The sequence below is a fragment of the Cynocephalus volans genome, chromosome 4, assembly GCF_027409185.1.
Source record: "Cynocephalus volans isolate mCynVol1 chromosome 4, mCynVol1.pri, whole genome shotgun sequence".
Classification (NCBI taxonomy): domain Eukaryota; kingdom Metazoa; phylum Chordata; class Mammalia; order Dermoptera; family Cynocephalidae; genus Cynocephalus; species Cynocephalus volans.
This window is the reverse complement of record NC_084463.1, coordinates 161501365-161522870: the sequence shown is the minus strand read 5'-3', so window position 1 is coordinate 161522870 and position 21506 is coordinate 161501365. Positions and strand designations below refer to the sequence as shown.

Below are 21506 nucleotides of genomic sequence, written 5' to 3'. Positions count from 1 at the left end.
GGGCAGGCAAGGCCCAGACCCAGCTGCAGGGCACCTGTCTGTTGTTCAGATCAATGCTGGGCAAAGGTGGTCAGGTTTCCTGGCTGTCAGTATGGAGACATGCTGATTGTGGAAGGTGGGATGGCACAGGAGGCTTCAAATGCTAATGTCTCCTCTGTAGCCCACACTCCAGGTGGCCCTGGCACCAGTAGTGAGGGAGCAGAGAGGACTGCTCTACCCCTGCTAAATCGCCTTCAGGGAAGCCAGGGCAACCCTGCATGTTACAGCACTGGGTGCTTCTCAAAGTGCCTCCCTTCTGGTACTGCCTGATGCACACAGCACTCTGGAAGGCAGGCCAGGCAGAAATTATTACTGCTATTTTTTTTTTTTTTTACTGATGAGGAAGCTGAGGTACAGAAGAGTTAGTCAGAAGATCCCACAGGTTGGATAATGACAGAAGTAGGACTAGAACTGGGAGCTCTGGGCTTGGCTTGGCTTGGAGGGGCCTGTGGGTGGGGCCCCTCCTGCTCCCCTGGCCCCTCCCACCCCAGCGTGGTTGGCAACACTCTACCTGGCCCTGCCAGTCTGTGGTGTTCACTAGGATGACGTTCTCTGGGAGGGCTGCATCCGACACCAGGATCTGATTCAGCTGATCATATACCACCTTTCTTGGAATCTGCAGGGACAAAAATGTCTGCTAGGCAGTCCCCAGGGAGAGAGACAGATGGGCTGGGCATGGAGATCTCCTGGAGCAGGGGTGCTCAGATAGCATAGACACTAGGGACTTGTGAAGGAGATGCAGCCTCCCACTGGCCAGACAAGATGGAAAGGAGAAAGAATCAGCAGTGAGAGTCCTTGGAGAACACACGGATACATCACGGACACAGCCACAGTGTGTGTCCGGGAGACTGGAGCCATGGTGAGCATCCAGGAAGGCAGTGACACTGGGACGGTGCAGAGGCAGCAGTGTGGGACCAGCAGAGGTGTGAGGAGCCATGGGTAGCGCTCGCAGGAGGGAAACGAGGGCAGCGGGGGCAGAAACAAGAGTGGCAAGAGTGCTGTGTGCAGACCGCCGTCCACAGGAACAAAAGGTATTTCAGGAACAGTGATTAACAAGGACAACACCTCACCCCAGGCACTGAGCTATTCTAGTCTTGGGTTCATTTTCAGCTATGTAATAGCATCAAACTCAGGAAGCCATACTGACACAAACTATTCTCTTGGTAATATTTACCAGGGAAACGAACAAACTCGCTGCTTTACTCTAGAACAGTAACTGTGTGGGGTGTGCCAGTTCAGAAAAATTCCTTCCCCAAACTTCTGATGCCACTGGCCTTCAAAAAGAGGACACAATTCCCAAGGTCCAGCTTCTTTCACCTTCTTTTCCAGCCTACTGTCAGCTCTTTTAATCAAAACATCTTAACAAAGGTGATCTACCAGCGTGAAATCCCAATAACTGACCCACGGCACTACTAAAGGATGGGAGCTCAGGTTGGGGTTGTCCCATGAGGTTTGATGGCACTGTCCTCTGCAACAATGGATTCACCACACAATCTCCAGACCAACGTCTGGTGGAGGCAGAACAAACCAGAAGGTGTGCCACCACCACTCGCAGCAGATGGCAGGCTAGGACAGTGCCAGCATCTGCTGCTCCCTCCCCTGCTCCCTACAAATCAGCACGGAAGCCCAACTCCACACTATTAGTAAATAACAAATACAGTAGATTTCTCCAATTTACGTCTTTCTTTATGACTTTTTATTCAGAGCATTTCAAAGTGCTCCTCCTTTCCTCTCTGCCTGACCATCCAAAGAAGATGACAAAACAGAGACTGAAGTCCAGGAATCTCCGAGGCTCCGGGTCTGGAGTGGGGGCTGGAAATACCTGTGTACTGTGGCCCAGGTCTGGAGAGCGCTCGCTGTCGGAACTGTTGGTCCTCTCACTCAGGGGCTTGGAGAGCTGCCGCTCCTTCAGGGGAGTGCTCCTCTTCTGCCGGGGCGTGTGCACCCCTTCTACTTTGCTGCCAGGGACGTGGAAAGGAGGTGGTTAAACAGCCCCTCTAACCCTCAAGCTGCTCCCAGCCCAGACTCTCCCTAGGCCATGGAGCCTATGCTAAGTACTGTCTCAGGTTTGTACCCTCTGCTTCCTTCCAATCTGGAGTACCTGGGGGAGGCAGAGCCCTGGAGATCCGTTTTGCTGGACTTCATGGGAGTTCTGACTTTCTCTGGCACAACCAGACTTGTACTTGCATCTCCAAACATGTCCTGGTCAGTGATTTCCTGCCGCGGAGGAAAGCAAAGCAGCAGTGAAGGTTACTTCTCACTCAGTGACACCCAGTGGCCTCCATGGAGTCCTCTCAGGGCCCTTACCATGGTGAGGAGAGTCAAGCGTTTGCTTTTTCTTCCCAGAAGTACTTACTTCTAAAACTCCTGCTTCACCTGATGGGGAAACTGCTGTTTAACCCACTGTGTGGGACACTGCAGGCTGCAATCAACTCTGCCCTTGACTTTACCAATGGTTTGTCAGCACGCAAGAGCAGACTCATGGTGTAACTGCTCTAGGAGAGAAGAAGGGACCCTATACGCATGTCCTAGCTCCCTGAAAAGCCACAGAAAAGGCGGTGGACCTCACCAAAGCACAGGCCTGTGATCTACAAAACCAGTGTGATTTGGAGCTGTGTTCCTCACCTTGACAAAGCCACCCTGCATCTGCCTTGGAACTCTCCCTCCCTTCCCCATCCGGACGCCAACTACTGTGCATTAGTATCCTGTCCTCCCCTCCTCCCACTTCCTGTGCATCCTCCTCTGCCCTCACTCTTCCCTTCCTCCCACCTTCTGTGCCTCCTCGTCTGGCTCACTCTCCCTTCCTCCCACCTTTCTGTGCATCTTTCCTGCCCTCACTGGTCTCTAGGTTAGGTTACATTCCATGGGTAAGGATTTCAGGAAAAAGAGAATGCAATACATTCACAAGCTTGCAGGTTCAGGCAAAATTTCCAGAGTAGTCCTGAAGATCTGGTCTTTTTGCCTTTATTTCTAAAGGTACAAATGCTATTTGAAATGGGTGAAATAGGAAACTGAACCATACATACCAGAGTGTCTGTTTCAGTCAAGCTGTCATCTTGGTTTTTAATCCAAGTAGATTTGACTTTTTCTAGAGCAGCCAATTCCATCTGCAAAAATTGTAATAATTAATTATCACTGATCCAAATAACTACCACATGAACTTCTTTTATTAGGTCCCTAAGAAGCTTAAAATACTTTCACTTAATCTTCAACCTCATAAAATGTTCAGGGCTTTCATTTTATGAAGGGTTATATTTTTGTGAAAACTAAGCTTTGGAGGGGTCAATTATTTTTTGTAATCATTAAGTCAATAACAGTGAGATGGAAAACCCAGAAATTCTGACTCCCACAGGTATCACTAGGGAAGAGAAGCTCAAAGTTTAGATGGCTTTGCTATTGGATCCATTAAGTCTTTGGCCTTGGATTCAGTAAATGCCCTTGCCCAGGAGAGATATATAAGGCCTTCTTTACTTGTCAGAGAAAGGAAGATCTTATAGGTCAGGTCTTTAATTTTTAGACTAAAGATATCCATGGTAGCCAAGTATTTGGTAGCCAAGTTTTTGTTTGGTAGAAACATCCAGAAAACCCTCTAATAGAATATACTAAGCAAAAAGATACCCAATGTTAAGCCATTTAGGTGTGAATTAATTCTTCATTTGTCCCCAACTCTTATAGCATTTCTCATTAATGTTAAAAATTTACTTTGCAAATACAGATACATAATCAGATTTTTTACATTTGCTAATATTGCTTCTGGCTGTGTAGGCCCTAAAGTCAAAGTCATGTAGGGAATGTACTGGCCTTAGTGATCTCTTTGTTTCTTGTAGGGAACCAAAGGAGTCAAAAGTATAAAGGATTTCCCACTTCCTTCCAATTACTCAAAGTCCTTTCTCTGAGTATATTATATAACACTGAGAAACACCAGACTAACAAGTTTAGGGGATCACAGCAAACTAATGAACAAGAATTACAAAAGTAGGCTCCCTGTGTCATACTCTCAACCAGGGTTTCTCCATCTTGGCACCACTGACATTATGGGCTGGATCATTCTGTCACAGAGGCTGTACTGTGCATTGCAGGATGTTTAACAGCATCCCTTGCCTTTACTCACTAGATGCCAGTAGCAGCCCCCGACCCCCATATTGACATCCAAAAATCATCGCCAAATGCAAAATCACACCCAGTTGAGAACCACAGCTTTAAGCCATCTGCAAGACTAACCCAACAAACTTTAGCCACACCCTGTGACCCCAGATCTTGAGATGGTTTGGCTGTGTAATGGTTCACAGCTACACAGAACAGGCTGCCTCCAGAGTGCACATGTAGTTCATGCACACATCGTCTAAATCTAGAATCACGGAAAAGCCCCAGTCGGACCTAATACTAAGGATGATTTCACTCAATTTTGGATCTTAGTATGACAAATGAATTAAGCATGTTTTAAAAAGAATGAGTTGGGGTGATAACACAGTTCTCTCTCTTTTTTTTAAGTAAAAGTTTATTTTTCCAATTTTTTTTTATTGTGGTAAAATACCTATAACGTAAAATGTACTATCTTAACCATTTTTAAATATACAGTTTACTGGGATTAAGTACTTTAATATTATCATGCAACCACTGCCATTATCCTTTATCTCATAGAGGTGTCATGAGGATTAAAAAGGAGATAAAATGTAGACCATCACGTTCAGTTGGGAATATACAGAGAAGGAAACCCTCCCTGTGGGTGCTCTAAAACCAGGGCTGCTGGGATGACGTGGCCACTGGAGATCACAACGACACTTAGCAGATGACCGGCATCCATTTCAGGGAAGTCTCTATTGGCGAAGCATCTCTTCACACCCTGAGCTGTGACTGTGCTGCTTGAGGTGGAGGGCTCAGATTTAAGAAGGGACCAACTTTGCCAAAAAGGTGTTTCTCTTCCAAGACAGCACTGCCATTTTAGAGTTAGGATGCTTACATTATTACAACATCCAAAACACTTTCATATGAGTTTGAAGAAGATGGCTTTAAAAAATTATATGAATTAATTAGGTTCTTGCCATGTGCTTAAAGACCAAGTCCTCACTAGCACCTGTGTTACTATACTGTTTTCGGTTCACAGGCTTATGGCAAAGAGAATTTGGTTTTGTTTTTTTTTAAATTAAATTAAATTAAAATTTTTTTTTACATTCTATGATGTTGTTGCAGAGCAGTTGGGAGGGAGAGGGGAAAGGGGAAGGAAATGTGCTGGGAGGTTTTAAAACAGCATGCCTTGTTGTTAAGCCCTATGACAGCTACAGCATTGTTTGGCAAGGTTGCAACACTTGAAAAAATCTTTTTCCCCCCAGCTTAATTAAGGTGCATATATATATATATGTGTGTGTGTGTATGTGTATATATACACACATATGTATATGTATATATATGCTTTTTCTGGGGTGGCTGGCCGGTACCAGCATCTGAACCCATGACCTTGCTGTTACAAGTACCATGCTCTCCCAAGTCAGCTAACTGGCCAGCCCCAAGGTATAACTGACAAATAAAAATTGCATATATTTATGGTGTACACCATGATCTTTTGATATACATGTACACTGTGAAATGATTAAATCAAGAAAATTAACATATCCATTTCCTGATAAGAGCTTTAACTTGGACTTCAAGACATTGTGTTGTACACAATAAACACATATAGCTTTATCTGTCAATTTAAAATACATAAATAAATAACTTTTAAAAATATCTTTAACATCGATTAGGCTTAGAGAGAAACTGCTGGCTATTTACTGACTCATCCAGATGTCCCAGGAACAGACTCAAAACTTGTCTGAGTTTCTGTTCCCGCTCCTGTAAATACTGAAGGGCTTCTCTCACCAAAGGACCCTAAGCACCAGCAGTGCTCTAAGCTGTGTCCAACTGTTTGGCACTGGACACTGACTAGGCATCTCTTGAGGCCCCAGAGTCTGCAGCGCTGTGCCCACGGGCAGTGTTAGCTGCTGAGGAGTGTGTGCATGCTCATGTTTGTGAGGGACAAGAACAGGTAATATTTAGGCTGTTGTCTTTATGAAGTATACTAGTCTCTAACACCGCTATTTACAGTGCTATGGAAACAGCAACATTCAGCAGCAGGCCGTACTGGCTGAAAGACTGCTTCTAGCAGCTGCCCTAACAAGCGTCATCAGCGCCTACTGTTATCAGCTTGGAGAACCAAATTATGTTGCTACTGCGTGCTTGAATCTTGGGAAAACTCAACAACTACAATAATTTGTATCAGCAGAAATTCCTTCTGAGTCTAGTGATAAGCTGAATTCTTTGAAAATACGGGGAACAAAAAGGAAGGTTAAAGGCTGGCAGGGTAGCTCAGGTTGGTTAGGGCGCGGTGTTGCGGTGTTATCACACCAAGGTCAAGGGTTCATATCCCGATATCGGCCCGCTGCCAAACAAAAGGGGGTAAGATTAAGAAAAATGATAAACAAACAAACAACAATGGTAGGAATCAGGGAAGTGAGGACACTAAATTGAGGCAGCTTGTGCGAGTCTTCCTACATACACAGTCTCATGTTTTTTCCTAATCCATTCAGAAGTTCTCCATGTCAGAGCACAGCCTTGTTCTATCGTTCTGAGTGCTTTTATACCAAAGGATTCCAAAGCTCCACACCCACATCGAGACATATGGGGCTCTTCAAAATAGAAATATCAGCAGAGAACCAGCAAAGTGAGTCTGAAATGTGGCCAAGGGAACTAGAATTTGAAGGACTAATGGAAAATACGTCAAGGCCCTATCAATTTTAGGAGTCCAAACTGAAATGGCTCTAAGGAATTAGCATAATAAAAACAGCAGCAGCTTACGTTTATTGCACACTCCCCATGCAGTCAATCAATCAAGCTCACGCCATGCCGGAGGTTTGATCTGCATTATCTCACTGTATCTCCACACTACCTGTGAGGCATGTGCTTTTTACATGTACTTTGTAGATGAGGAAACACAGGCTTAGTAAGTTGCCCAAGAACACACTGTCAGTGGAGTGACGTAGTCAAGATTCAAACTCATAAACTCCACCCTGCCCAAATCCGTTTTTTGTCTTAACAGGGGCCTTTAGGCCATCATACTGTAAAGACTTAGACTCAGCTGGCTTTTCAGCTAACTGGGCTCCTACGCCAACACCATGACCTCACAAATAAGGCTCTTGAGGCTCACTGCGTCAAGGCGATTTTTTCTCTAAATTTTGTAAACCATGTAACTGGGACTAAACCTACAGCCTAATTCTATCAACCCAGAAACACCTTCATTAGTATAAAGTGTCTCTTACGGATTTAATAACAACAATTGCTAGCATTTTTGAGCATTCACAATTTGTTAGGTATTATGCCTAGTGCTTTTGGTCACTGTCTCAGTTAATAATTTAACTACATTTTGTTTCAGTAGAGCACCTGTTCGGTATTCCTAGAACCCTGTGAAAGAGTTCTGCCTCGCCAGGTCCCAGGTTTTTTTCTAGTAGAGTTAAACCTTACACTTAATTCGAGATGGAATCTGGCTCTAGTGGCCAATGATCTGCTTGCGTGGACAGTGGTAATTCAGCAGCGCCATTTGGCAGCCCTCAGTGAGGAAAAGCTGCTCCCAAGCACACCCTAAACACCAGTAGCAAATAAGTGAGTCCTCCTCAGCTCCAGATCATCACCAGCCAGAGCTGGAAAGGTGCTGAGAGTGTGTGGGGGGGATTCTTGGTGTGGGTGCAGTTTTCCACCCCACATTTCCTCACTAACACCAGGCAGTGCCAGTGCTGCGCCTTCACCAGGAAGAGGGATAGGCTGGAAGACAGCCCCACCTGGTGGCAGCAGGCAGAAAGGCAGTCCATGAGATGCCCCAGCAGATGCAGACGGTTTGCGCACACTTGCCAGGCGCCCACCAGCCCTTCCACCAACATTTTGCTTTCAGAGTCTATAGGGCCTGGCATGCTTCATATTATCTCCTCACGATTAATTCCTAGTTGCAGAGTGAATTTTGTATTTCCTCTGGTGAATAAACGACTGTAAGCTTCATCTGCTAGTAAGGAGGACTTAAAGGATTCAGCAAGAACAGGAGGACTTAAAGGATTCAGTTTCTTTGATCTACAGAAAAGGCATTGGGCTTTCAACAGCAAACCATAAACTGCATTAAAATCATGCACAACGTCCACTTGGCTTTAGTTGTAAACAAAGGGAAGAACAGCTTCCCAAGGCCTGAGAGTTTCAGCATCAACTTGGGCTCCTGCCTGAAAGCCACGGCTGGGAGGGGCCTCCCCAATGGGCAACAGAGCAGGGCCAGAGGATGCTGGGCTCTTGGGTGCTACAGTAGAGAGCCCCTCTTTCCTTCTGCTCACCAGGCAAGATAGAAACTAAATTCTAAATTTTCCAGGGCACTGCTCCCCTCTTTGAGTTTTCCACCCAATACAGCAGATTTACTGTCTCCTAAACAGATCTTGTGAGCTTCTGTGCCCCTTTATATCTGTTCTTTCCCCAGGCCAGAGTGCAGAGTCACTTACCACTGGTCAAATGCTTACTCCATGCCATACACTCAGCTACCATGTAAAGGAGGCTGAGGGAGAAGTTTTGAGGGACTGAGTGATCTGGGAGGGGAGGCTCTATGCCATGGCAGGAAGAGACCAAAAAGAACACCCGACCAGACACTGCAACACCCTTAGAGAGCTAAGCTCCAGCCAGCACTGAGATGAAAACTGACGGTGAAATAAGATGAGACTGCTTTTCTGAGGTCCCCAAATGAGCCATTATTGGTTAAGCCAAGAACCCAGAGTGCTAGGTCCCAACACGCCCACGGTCCCTTTCCCGCCCCTCGTTGCCATTGGTCTTGCTCACAGGGCTGGTGGTGTCTTTTCCGAGGCTGCCCTTGCTGTTGAGGCTGCCAATCTCCGTCTGTGAGCTGGACTGCGACATCCCCTCAAAGAACGGCCTGCAGCGAAGAAGCACAGCCAGGGTCAGTGGCCACCATGCTCAGAAGAGCAGCTTAGGCAGAGCTGAGTAGAGCATGTGTCCAAGAAAGAACAACTCTCCTAGGCTTGTGGAAAGCCCGGTGAGGAAGGACATGGCAAGGATGGAGAAGTGAGGCTTGGGTGGAGGGACTTCCAGAGAGTCCTATCAGGACTTTTGTCAGTTACACGCAAAAACAGTGATCTTTACTGAGAGAGGTGGAGGTTCAGAAAGGATGAAGAACCAAGATTCCGTGGTAACGGAGGGGAGAGAGAGGGAGGGTGTTTGGGAGGCTGCTAGGGCCTAGGCAGGACAGGTGTCAGGAAAGCAATCAGAGAGGTTTGGGACTCACTTGAGCTTGGGCTTCGGAGTGCTAAGGATGCTCTCTGTCTCCTCCATTTCAGGGCCACTGTCACTGGGATTATACATCTCCAGACTGTCGTACAGCTCATCCAAGTCCTCTTCCACCTCTCGTATCTGCTCACGGGACACATGCTCCAGCCCAAAGCCCACCTGTAGGGGAAAAAGATGTTTCAATTTGGGGTTGAATCCCTACTAACAATTATGGTAGAGGAGCAACTCCTTTTTCCTACATTCCCCCTGAAGCACATGCCATAGCTTCACACTTGTTGGAACAGTCTTGATGTCCTTTCTGTGATCCAACCCTGAGAGCAGAGATGTGGTGAGACCACCTATCCCTTTCAGTTCCTCCCCAAAGCTCCACACTACAGACCTGCATCAAGAAGAAAAGCTCAGTGCTAACTAACCTCTTCCAATGAATGGGCACAAGAAAACCCGGAAGACCATGGCCCTGTGTGGGCGAGTTCTACCTTCCTCTACAGCCCACAGAAAGACAAAGAAATCTCTCTCAACAATTCTCATCTTCATGCCTTTTTCAGTCCACTGAGAAGCCTGTGAAAACTGGTACCAGGACTTCCAGAGCCCAGGGAAGAGACTGCTTCTGTGTGAATGGCCAATTCCTAGTTACTCAAGGGCTGACTGCTGAGGACACTTGCACTGCACAGGCTGCTGCTCACTGAAGCTCCCCTTGGGGATATGAGGGGGAATGTGAGGGTTTATTACTGATATCCCACACCAGAGGCTTGGGTATGAACCAATGGTTGGGTATAACTGTGCTACCCTTGTCTCCAAATACTGTGAGACTTTGAGCACTTCTTGAAAAGCCCTTCTTTCTCTTTTCAAGTAGCTTGAAGCCCTTCTTTCACTACCCTCTCCCTTGGGGCTCTACTGGGCATACAATGGGGAGCAGGAATCATAATCCCAGAATCTTGACTCCTAAGAATGAGAGGTGAAACTTAGGGAATTCTACTCACCCTTAACCTTGGGAGTAAGGGGCCGTACCTCATCTGAAACTTTAAACCGCTTCAGGAGAGCCACAAACTTCTGTTTGATGTTAGGTTGCTGCAGGGACAAATTGCACAACAGTTCTCAAATGATGTCCACTGTGGTCAATTCAAGTCAACAAATACTGATCAAGAGCCCATTTTTGCAAAGAACTGAGAGAGGACACACAGACGGGAAGACACTGAGTCTCTGGTACTTACAGCCTACCAGGGAAGACAGGCACGTGTGTAACTAATTCCAGTGTGGTTGCTAGTGCTCTGGGCATAGCTGGGAGGAAGAGAGCTCATGTACCCGAGGTGCTCCACCACCCACACCCTGATTATTCCCAAATGTACAACTCCAGCTCATGCCTTCCTCTTGTCCTTCTGATCCATGGTGCCAACTGGAGATTTCCACCTGCATATACATATCACAGGCACCTCAAACTCAACATTTCTAGAATGAAATTCATCACCTTCTCCTTGCACTGGGAGGGGTCCCCGTTACTGATATCACCAATCCACGCAATCATCTGCATCTACACTGGAGTCTCTCCCCTCCCTTTTACCCCATAGTTCCATGCTGGCTAACTCCCACACTCTCTTTTCCATCTGTAACACCACGGCCTTCACCAAGGACTTTCTCTTTGCATCTCTCCGGGATCACTGCAACAGCCTTCAACCAACACTCCACCCTTTGCTGGATAGTTTCCAGTCTCGTTCCCTCCACAGTCCACAGTGGTCTTTCCAAATGCAAATCTGATCATGTTACCCTCCAACTCAGAAGTCTTCAATCGGCTGCCACTGCCTAGAGAACAAAGCTTAACAGTCAGGCCTGTAAGTGTCTGAGGGCTAGTTCTGCCTGTCTCATGTCACCATTCAACCCCTCACAGCCTATAGTCAAATAGCTTTCAGTTCTCAGAAAAGACTGCATGCTGTTGTACTGGGCCTTTATATATGGTATCTCTGCCTTGAATAAAAATTTTCTCCAAATCCACTTGATGAAATTCTATTGCTATGGCTTGAATGTGTCCCCCAAAGTTCGTGTGTTGGAAACTTAATTCCCAATGCAACAGTGTTGGGAGGTGGGGCCTAATAAGAGCCCCACCTTAGGTCTTAAGGGCTCTGCTCTCATGAATGGATTAATGTTGTTATCATGGAAGTGGGCTAGTTATTACAAGAGTGGGCTTATTATACAAAGAAGCTTGGTCCCTCTTGATCTCTTGCTTTCTCTTACCCTGTGATGCTTTCTGCCATGTTCTGACGCAGCAACGATGGCCTCACCAGAAGCAGCCCCTTCATCTTGGACTTCCTAGCCTCCAGAACCATGAGCCAAATAAACTATTATTTATAAATTACCCAGTCTGTGGTATTCTGTTATAGCAGCACCAAATGGGCTAAGGCACCCATTTCTCAGCATCTCATCCACGAAGCTGTCCTGGCACTCCTGGTCAGAGGTGACCAATTTCCCTTTAGTGTCACCACTGTCCCTTATGCAAAACCCTGTCTTAAGGCACCTGTCCTACTGTATTGTAGTTACTTGCTGAGATGTGTCCATGTCACCAGACACTGTATGCTCCTTGATGGCATGGACTGGGCCTCACTTATCTCTCTGTCTCCAACTCTGGGCAGAATGCTTAGCTTGTGGCCATTAAGTATTTCTTGCCTGAACGACAGACTCACCACCTGGGAATGGAAGCAGCTGATTTGCAAGTAAGACTGATAGGCCTCCAAGAAATGGCAAAAAGGGCATTCACAGTGGAGGAAAAACGTGGGTTCACCATGATCAAGAAGCACGAGACATATTCAGAGAAGAGCCAGGAGATGCGTGTGTCCAGAACAAAGTGTGAGAAGAATGCACGTGCACAGAGGGAGGCAGGAACTGAAGGGCGGTTACCAAGTCTCTGGAAACACAATTCGAAAGTGTTCACAGCTTTAAAAAAACCTTTGGAGGAGTAGATACCAATAGGAACAATGAACTCTGTTCGTGTACCTGGGTGACTCTATGGAAGAGACCATAAAAAAAGGTGACTTATAAAGCTCCAGATGGCAATGCTTGGGAAGAAAATAGTGCCTCTTTGTGGTTAGAGAAAGAAAAAGAAAAACTTAGCCGAAGGAACTTCAAGAGAAATAGATCCTATAGCTGCTCCCCATTATCAGAGCACAATGGTGGTAAGGTGTTTGAGGCTCTGGTGACATGCCTTACCTGGGCTATTTTGGAGTGCCAATCACAGGTTAGATACCTGAGGACAAGGAAACAGTTCTCCCACTCCCTAGTCACTGACTAGATGGGAAAATCGAGGTCATAGTCTTGAGGATTTACACTGAAGCCCAGTGACACCTCAGGATGATTGAAGAGATGACAGCGTGGTTTCACGGTGGGACACAGGCTCGGATACAACAGTTTCGGAAGGTCTGGCCTGCATTTCACCCCTGAAGGGAATAGGAATCTCTGTTCTTTTTTTTTTTTTTTAAGATGACTGGTAAGGGGATCTTAACCCTTGACTAGGTGTTGTCAGCACCACGCTCTCCCAAGTCAGCTAACCGGCCATCCCTATATAGGGATCCGAACCCGTGGCCTTGGTGTTATCAGCACCACATGCTCCCAAGTGAGCCACAGGCCAGCCCTGGAATCGCTGTTCTCATCAGGGTGTCGGTCCCTACGTTAGCTCTGCCCCGGAGAGAATCAGGATGCCTCTGGGAGAAAATGAAACTGAATTTCTCTTCTAAAACTCTCCCAGTACTTTGACTCTTCAGCACAAGACTCCAGAGTCAGTCACAGTTTACCTAGGAATTCAGGCTTTTAGCTTCTCAGTCCAGGACTCTAATTTCACCAAAAATAGTGACTCTGAAGGAAATCTTAGGCAAGAGACATAATCCAAAGGCATTTGGTCTCCAAGGTTATGGATCCATTAAGGCAGGAACTATATCTAATGTAATTAAACCTTATCAAACCCAGAGTTACTGGTGGGTGTACCCAAGTATTAGCTTATTATTTCTAGGTAAGTTCAACAAATGATTAAAAATAGTGATACTCTTAGAAAGAACTGGCTTTATCTCTGTAGGGAACAGTACATAATTTGAAGTAATCACCTAGAAAAGGGAGGTTGAGTGTCTGAGATGTTCTGTTCCCTGAGGAACCATTATCTGTTCCAAATTCTAAAGCAAGCGTTCTCCACCCTAGGACAACCTGAAGAATATAACACCCTTCTCTCAGTAATAGTGGTTCCCTACAACAGTGATTCGTAACTGGGTGGTGGTGGGGATTAGGAGGGGTGCATCAGAATCTTGATGGTATAGCCATGTGTACACAGATTTCAAAATTCCCCCATTTAAGTTTGAATATACCACTCCTACCCTACCCCCAAATTGAAGATCTCAGCTACACCATCCCCTTGACTTCTGATGCTCACCCTTGTGATGGCAGAGGCTGAAGTCAGCTTCCTCCGGGTTTTCTTTACTTTCCTTAGATCCTCATCTTCATAGAACAGGTCCTGATGGACAGGGGGAGACAGTGAGGCTGGAAACAGCAGGAGATTCTCACACACTCCACATGAGGAACTGTAAAAAGTTACCTGCCCATGCAATGGGTCATCACTGCCTTCCTGTTCTGATGAGAAACTCTCCTCCTCTTCCTCAGAATAATTGTCAATATCAGGAGAACGATCTGGAACAGACACCGTAGTAAGATAACATTGCAATGGATGATCTGGTCTAAGAGACTTCAATGGACTGGAATCAGTGGCTCTTCTCGGGTGGAAATTGGCTGGGGTAGAGGGGAAGACCATGGCTATGGCCGTGTTTTGTTTTGGGGGATCTCTAAATTTCTCTTCCCTGGAGTATTTCAGGCACTGTCTGGCTCAGTTTCCCCAGGACGGAGATCAGAGGATGGGCCCCCTCTCCATCCACAGGGTCTCCAGATACTGCATATATCTTACCAGACAGCTTGGATTTGATTCCTTCATGGTCAATGGGCTGGCTGGACAGGGAGTAGATCTTTATTTCTGCTACAGGCACAGAGACATCCTTCACGTTGCTGTGCAGGCCAAGCACCAGAGCACCTTCATTAGGGTGCTGCATCACCTGAGATTAAAGAGCGGTGATGGAAGAATCTTATTATGGAGAGGTCCAGAGTTGTCATTTTCACAGATCCAAATGAACATGCAAGCCAACAGCAATGGCATTCTGCTAATACATTTTCTTTCTCACTTCCAAAACCATGCCTACTGTCCTCCTACTGCCTTCAAGACCATACTTACTTCTCCAGCAGTGCCAGCTGTTGGTCAGGGCCATGTGCTTAAAGAAACAATCAAGGCCTGAGATTGACAACGATTGTTAATCTCTAGGACTACATTTTACTTAAAGTCCTTCAAAGAGAAACTAGTTCTCAAGGCTGGGTGAGGCCAGGCCTACAGATGGTGGTTGCCTGAACCTGGCAATGAGGAAAGAGCTATAGAATATGGGGAAATGGTGGGGCTTGACACAGCTGGGGAAATGGGGTGTTGACCTTAATTCACTCCCTCCCCCAGTCTTTCGTACTGATACAGAACCTGAAGAGGACAGAATAATGGGCTGGGACTATTTCATATATCCTATTATGGCCGCATTTTTTTCCTATTTAATTCACTCAAGTACAGAAATAATTTTTAAAAGTAATTTGTGGCTCCTTTCTTCTCTTTTGTCAAGGCTGAGAGGATTTGTCTGGCATAAAGGAAAACTGCACAAATAAGCAAACGTATTGAGAATAATGGGAGCCTAGTTTCTTACTATTCAGGAAGGGAGTCAGAAATATGGAAAGGGGAAAAATTAGAGTGAGCCCAATGGTATTGCGCTGGAATTGAAACTACTGACGTATGCTCATGGTTAGACAGACACAGAGACAGGTACGATTTATGTGTGTATATGAGCACATATACATTTATATACATATATTTTCTAGCTCTGTCTGCTGAGAGGGAGCAGAAGCAATGATACTCCAGTTGGAGAAATGAGCACTCCTAGTAGCCAGATCTTGGTTTTTAAATACCATTCTCCACTAAAAAAATCCAGGGCTCTTCAGAGAATCAGCTCATTCCGGGGCTGGTTCAGGGTAAACACAAAACAGGCCTGGAATATTCTGTACCAGAAAATAAGGAAGTATGTAAAGAATGATGGGATGTATCAAAAAAGACACAAGAAGCCAGCTTGAAAGGGCTCCCACTGGCCAAATCTGAGACAATATGAGCAACAAAGTAAAAAATGATAGTAGCAGATTAAACTCCATCGAATAAAACAGGAATCCACAGGTCTATAACAGATAGAAACAAATGTATCAATCAGTAAATGGGGAAGAAGGGAAAGCTCTATTTTACAATAGAAAGCCAACTAATAAATGAAGAAGAAATGGTAGGATTAGAAATTCAGTTTAGCAAGCATCGAAGGAATAACCAGTTCAGGCAAGAATCATCCACGGATGCTAAAACTAGTTGGTGAAAACATGAGAAGGAAAAAAACAGTTACATAGTCTCAAAATACCTCTCCATAAATATTTATAAATATTTTTTGACTAATAAGTACAAAATATTTATTAATTAATTTTATAGTGAAAAAACCTTGCAGACACCACCTTAACCAAGTGATAAAAGTTAATATCATCAGTAAGGAAACAAATTAACATCCAGTGCTGCCTCTGGGGCACTGAGAAGAACACGGTGCTACTTCTGTGCTAATTCTGCCAAAAATGCATAAACTCAATCTAACCTTGAGACATCACACAAACCTGGACTGAGGAATGTCCAATAAAGTAACCAGCCTATAGTCTTAAAAAATGTCAAGTCTAAAAGAAAAGGAAAATCTAGAGATTGTTGTACACTGAAGGAAACTAAAGAGACCTGACAACCAAATGCAACATGTAATCCTAGATTAGATCTTGGGCCTAGAAAGAATATTATTGAAACATTTGATGCATCCAAATTGGGACTGTGGGTTAGATGGTAATCTTATATCAATGTTAATGTCCTGATCTTTATGGTGGTACAGTGTTTACATAGGAGAATATTCTCATTTTTAGGAAATTAACATACCACAGGATTTAATGCTTAATGAGGCATCATGCCTGCAACTTACTCTTAAATGGTTCAGAAAAGAAAATAATATGCATAAATATATATATATATATATGGACAGAAAAAGGCAAATGTGGTAATATGTTAACAACTGAAGAATTTGGGTAAATCTGGCATAGGAGAATTCCTTATACTATTCATATGACTTTTCCATAAGTTTGAAATTATATTTTAAAAAGTTATAGAAAAAACTTGTGAGGTAGAAAATACTTGATAAAAAGAGGTATATCCTGAATTTCCAATAGAATAATTAATTTGTGAAATAAAATTAAACACTTAGCCAGCAGGCTGGGAAAAATGTTTGCTAGGTTCAAACAGCTGGGCCTAGTAGCTCTCCTCGGCTCTCTGTCTTAAAGGCCAACAGTTTGGAGACTGTGTTCTGCTCACCTCTGCCATGTTTATGAGTCCCACAGCCAAGGTCTTATAGCCCAAAATGGTCCGGTTCTTGTAACGCTTTCTCCTCTGCAACATGATCTGCAGCTTGTTGGCATCTCGCTTAAGGAAATGAGGGTACTATGGAGTACAGAACAGAGTGGAGCACAGTTAATAAGCAATTGGGTCCTTGGTGGGTTCTGGTCCTGCTAAAGGATACACAATCTTTCTGTGCTTCAGTTTCTCCCATCTGTAAAAGGGGTGTGTGTGTGTGCTACAGGTTGTGTGTCCCCAAAGTTCATGTATTGCAAACTTGATCTCCACTGTAACAGTGTTAAGAGGGTGGGAAATCCAATTATGGTATTTGAGGTGGGGCCTTTGAGGTGACTGGATTGTGAAGACTGTGCCCTTGTGAACGGACTGATCCATTCACAGAGTAACGGGCTGATGACTTAATGGCCCTGTCATGGGCGTGGTTCTGATGGCTTTATAAGATAGCAAGTAAGAGGTTAGCTCTCTCTTGCTCTCGTCATTGCTTGCCATGTAATAGGCTGGTCACCATGACTCTCTGTATAGAGTTCCTACCAAGAAGAAGGCCCTCACCAGAGGTGTTCCCTGGACCAGGGACTTCCCAGCATCCAAAACTGTAAGAAATAAATTTTGTTTCTTTATAAATTACCCAGTCTCAGGTATTCTGTTAAAAGCAACAGAAACGGACTAATACAGGGGGTTTGGGGTGTGAAAGGAGAACCACTAAATTGCTGCTGGAAGGGGCTGATTCTGCTTTGTGCCTGGCTTCATTCCACAGTTCTGGAGTCCACACACGTTCAGAAAACTTCCTCTTTTCTTGCCACCTAATCAAGTGTTTTCTCCATGCTTTTCAATTTGGGCTACTGGTATTACCATGAGAGAGAGAGACACACACACTAGGAGGGATAAGGAGAAGAGAAGGATGGAGATTACCGTGTGGGGCAAAACGAGACTGAAGGGGGTGCACTCCACTGGGGTGCTGTGGATTACTAAGGAGACGTGATGTGGCTGAGCGTGGTAGGACAGCTGTGGCATAGTAGATGGCTAACAGCATTACCTAAGGCAAGGGAAAGGAAGAATGAGCCCTGGCACACTTTTCAGCAGCCTACCCAGGTCTCAGCACCATTACTGTGGCTGGCTATGGGATTGCTTTGGCCTTCCAGGCTAGCCACAAACCTCTAGGTAACTTTTATTCATTCCTGACCAAGTTGGGCAATGGCTGCTCTTGGATAAAAGCTTCCAAGTTAGAGGCCTGTTTGGGAACTAGACTGGATATGGCATATTAGGGACCTACAATTTAGTAGATTCTCACCTGAAGTGAGAAGGTTAATTGGAGCTCTGTTTCCACCAGTCCACTAGCTGGAAGGATGATCTCGTTGGAGCGAAGAATCCTTTTTGAACCCTGAAACCAAGAAAAAACCCTGTCAAAACTGGATCACCAAAAGTTACACCAATAGAAATTCTATGTCTGCAAACGACTTCTAAATTCTATCAACATTTTTACCAGTCCAAATATTTCATCAGTCTTTGCTGTACTTATTTGAATCAAGCCACCACCTTAGGTATGATTTCACATGTATTATGCTGCAGGGTTCATAAAAGGTTTTCACAAATAAATGACTTGTTATGCAGTTGAGTTCTCCCGGTACTCCTGAGGAGGCACTGTAAGGTGTGTATGGCCTGCCCCGCTCACCTCGGCCTCCCTTCCTTCCCCTCTGACTGACTCTTCGGCTGAGCTGTCTCGTCTTTGGGCCTTTTCACATGCTTTTATTCTCTTCTTGGGTGTTCTTCTTTGCTTCTGTACACAGTTAGCCAACTCACCTTTCAGGTCTCAGCTTAGATGTAATTCTTTTCCAGGAACATTCCCTTTTAGACCTTCCTCCTACAACCTAACCCTGGATTAGACACCCCTCTTACTGCTAGTTACTTCTTGCAGTAAACTTTCAGCTCCATGAGACAAAGATATGCCTTGTTCTGTACGAATCCCGGTACATGGTAGATGGTAAATAAATGCTGTTGAATAAATTTGTCTAAAAAGAACCACATAACCAGCTTTAAAATTAGTAGCAATAATTTTAAAAAATTATACTATTCAAAGTTGGTAAGGATGTGGTGAGATTTGTAAACTCATTCACTGTTTAAGGCAAAGTAAAACAGGACAACCCTTTTACAAAGAAGCCTGGTAAAAAAGAAATATCTATACTCAAATAGTGTAATCCAAGGAAATGAACTCTGATAAAATGATTATTAAAAAGGAAAAAAAATCATACAGAAGGAGCTGTTCATTAAAGCATTGTTCATAGTAACAAAATATTCTTGAGCAGCTCATCTCTCATCTTCCTTCTGCAAAAACTGCTTATTACTCTAGGGAACATTTCTGCAGAAGTGGTTCTATGTTGTGGTGCTGACCCTTAGGAGAGAATTCCACATATGAAAAAATGCCTTAGCCACTCATGAGGCAAAATGAGCCCAGGAAGGTGGATCCCCTATAGTTATGTTGGCTTACAGTGAAGTTGTCTGAGGGTAGCAGTGACTGGGGAAAGGCTGGGTACAACATCGGCAGAAGCATGCAGTCGGCCTCAACACAAGACAGGTACTCAGGACACCTGGAAGCTCGAGGGCTGCAGTGACATCTGAAGACTGAGTGCTTCAAATAAATAAACTGTCCCCCTCCCCCACAAGACCCACACATTTACGACATTTATGTCCCAAGTGGAAATCTGAACACTGGCGAGATATTTGGTGATATTAAGGGTTTTATTTTAGGTATGGTAAAGGTACTCTAGTTATATTTTAAAAGTGTGCCTACGTTTTTGAAATACATATTGAAGTATTTGTGGGTGAAATGTTATAATAATAATAATACTGGCAAAGGGAAATGGGTGGGGGTACAGATGAAACAAGACTGGCTACCAGTTGATAACCACTGGAGCTTGGTAATGGGGACATGGGAGTTGTAGCAACCATTCTACTTTTGTTTATGTTTGAATTTTTTCTAAAATACAAAGTTGAAAAATATAATCAGTGCTTAGTATTCTTTTAAGATCCTGGGCTCAGAGCAAATGCTCTCCTGGTCAAGTTCTGTGCTGCCAAAAATGATACATCTGAAAAGGCCAGCTATATGCTAAATATGCAGCCAAGTGGGCTGGCCAGTTAGCTCAGTTGGTTAGAATGCAGCCAAATAAATAAATAAATAAATAAATATGCAGCCAAGTGGAAAATGCCCTACCTACCTCCTTAAATTTCTTTAAAAAAAAGTTAAGAGAAAAATCCTGCATATGAATTAAAGTTAGATATACAGATGCTTTATTTGTTTTCCTGGGGAATATGTCCTAAGGTATTAAGCTCTGAGTGGAAGAAAGCCTGGATCTCAAAGAACACACATAACAACATAAGAAAAGCTCTATGGAGTCCACAGTAATTTTTAAGAGTATAAAGGGGTCTTGGGACCAAAAAGTTTGAGAATAGCTGATACAGCTGTTGTACTTAATTCTTCCAACAACCCTGTTTCTTAGAAAGCTTAAGTAACATGGTCAAATAGTTGAGTCAAAGATCAAAGTTGGCTCTTCTGAATCTAGGGCTCTGTTCTGCAAACACCCAAGGCTCCATGGCTAAGCTGTACAAAGACCCATTCACCCACTCTCTTCCCCACTCTGAAATACACATGGGCCTATATATGTGTGTGTGCACGTGTGGGTGCAGTATTACAGAAAAGAGTGGCATAAAAGAGCTGCACAATTGAAATCTGTGAGTTGAAATTAAAAGGCATGTGGAAGGCCACTGGTTGTCAGGGCACATATGTATGTGTACTTCCAAAGACACTGTTACACCTGTATGTGGCATATCTACGTAGGAAAGAGCTGTGGTTGGTATGAGTGTAGTGTGTATTTTTAGTGGTTTAAGATGGGAATAAGTGAGAAAGGACTGAAACTAGGGTCAAAAACTAATCTGGTTAGGCACGAATGACAGCATTTGCTGCTAATTACAGGTTGATTATTAAACTTAGAAAATTAAAAGTGATGGACTGTTTTCTATAGAAGAAATCACAGTATAATAATAAATAAACAAATAAATAAATAAAATGTAGCTCTAAAAAGTAAAGTTGGGCTAAACTATTCCTAAGCTATAAAAAAAGATCAGCAGGAGGGCTGAGGAATGCCAGTAAATTTCTATAAATTACTTTTTTAAAAAAATCGAGGCTTAACTTAAACACAGTCCAGTACCCAGATCTTAAGTGCACATGACTTAATGAGTATGAGTTGATAAGACACACACATCCATGTAACCCACATCTATCTCTTTTTTTTTTTTTTTTTAGTGACTGGTAAGGGGATCGTAACCCTTGGCTTGGTGGCGCCCGCACCACGCTCAGCCAGTGAGCACACCGGCCATCCCTACATAGGATCCGAACCTGCGGCCTCCGCGCTCCCAGAGCCGCACTCTCCCGAGTGAGCCACGGGTTTGGCCCCTACATCTATCTCAAGACATGTAATACTTCAATTGCTCCGGAAAGAACGATTGGTTGACCCTGCACCACATTCCCAGAGGCAAGCACCACTCTCATTTCTTTACTGTAGAATTTCATATAAATGGAATCATATAGTATGTACTAATCTGGTCAGGCCTCTTTTGCCCAACATAGTGTTTTTTAAGGTTTATACAGGTTGTTGCA

The 21506-nt window shown here is 44.3% G+C and overlaps 1 protein-coding gene across 1 annotated transcript in view; it reads right to left on the bottom strand.

Moving 5' to 3' along the window:
- The window catches only part of PACS1 (phosphofurin acidic cluster sorting protein 1), a 156964-nt gene that overhangs the window by 10269 nt on the left and 125189 nt on the right, over window positions 1-21506 (bottom strand). Inside the window, exons 3-14 of the mRNA XM_063093150.1 lie at window positions 18147-18236; window positions 16820-16945; window positions 14267-14411; window positions 13904-13995; window positions 13742-13822; window positions 10348-10407; window positions 9338-9498; window positions 8875-8968; window positions 3066-3146; window positions 2141-2256; window positions 1862-1997; window positions 551-655 (exon numbers count right to left, since the gene is read on the bottom strand). Coding sequence (XP_062949220.1) covers window positions 551-655; window positions 1862-1997; window positions 2141-2256; window positions 3066-3146; window positions 8875-8968; window positions 9338-9498; window positions 10348-10407; window positions 13742-13822; window positions 13904-13995; window positions 14267-14411; window positions 16820-16945; window positions 18147-18236 — 1287 coding nt within the window. The remainder of the gene's footprint in view (window positions 1-550; window positions 656-1861; window positions 1998-2140; window positions 2257-3065; window positions 3147-8874; window positions 8969-9337; window positions 9499-10347; window positions 10408-13741; window positions 13823-13903; window positions 13996-14266; window positions 14412-16819; window positions 16946-18146; window positions 18237-21506) is intronic.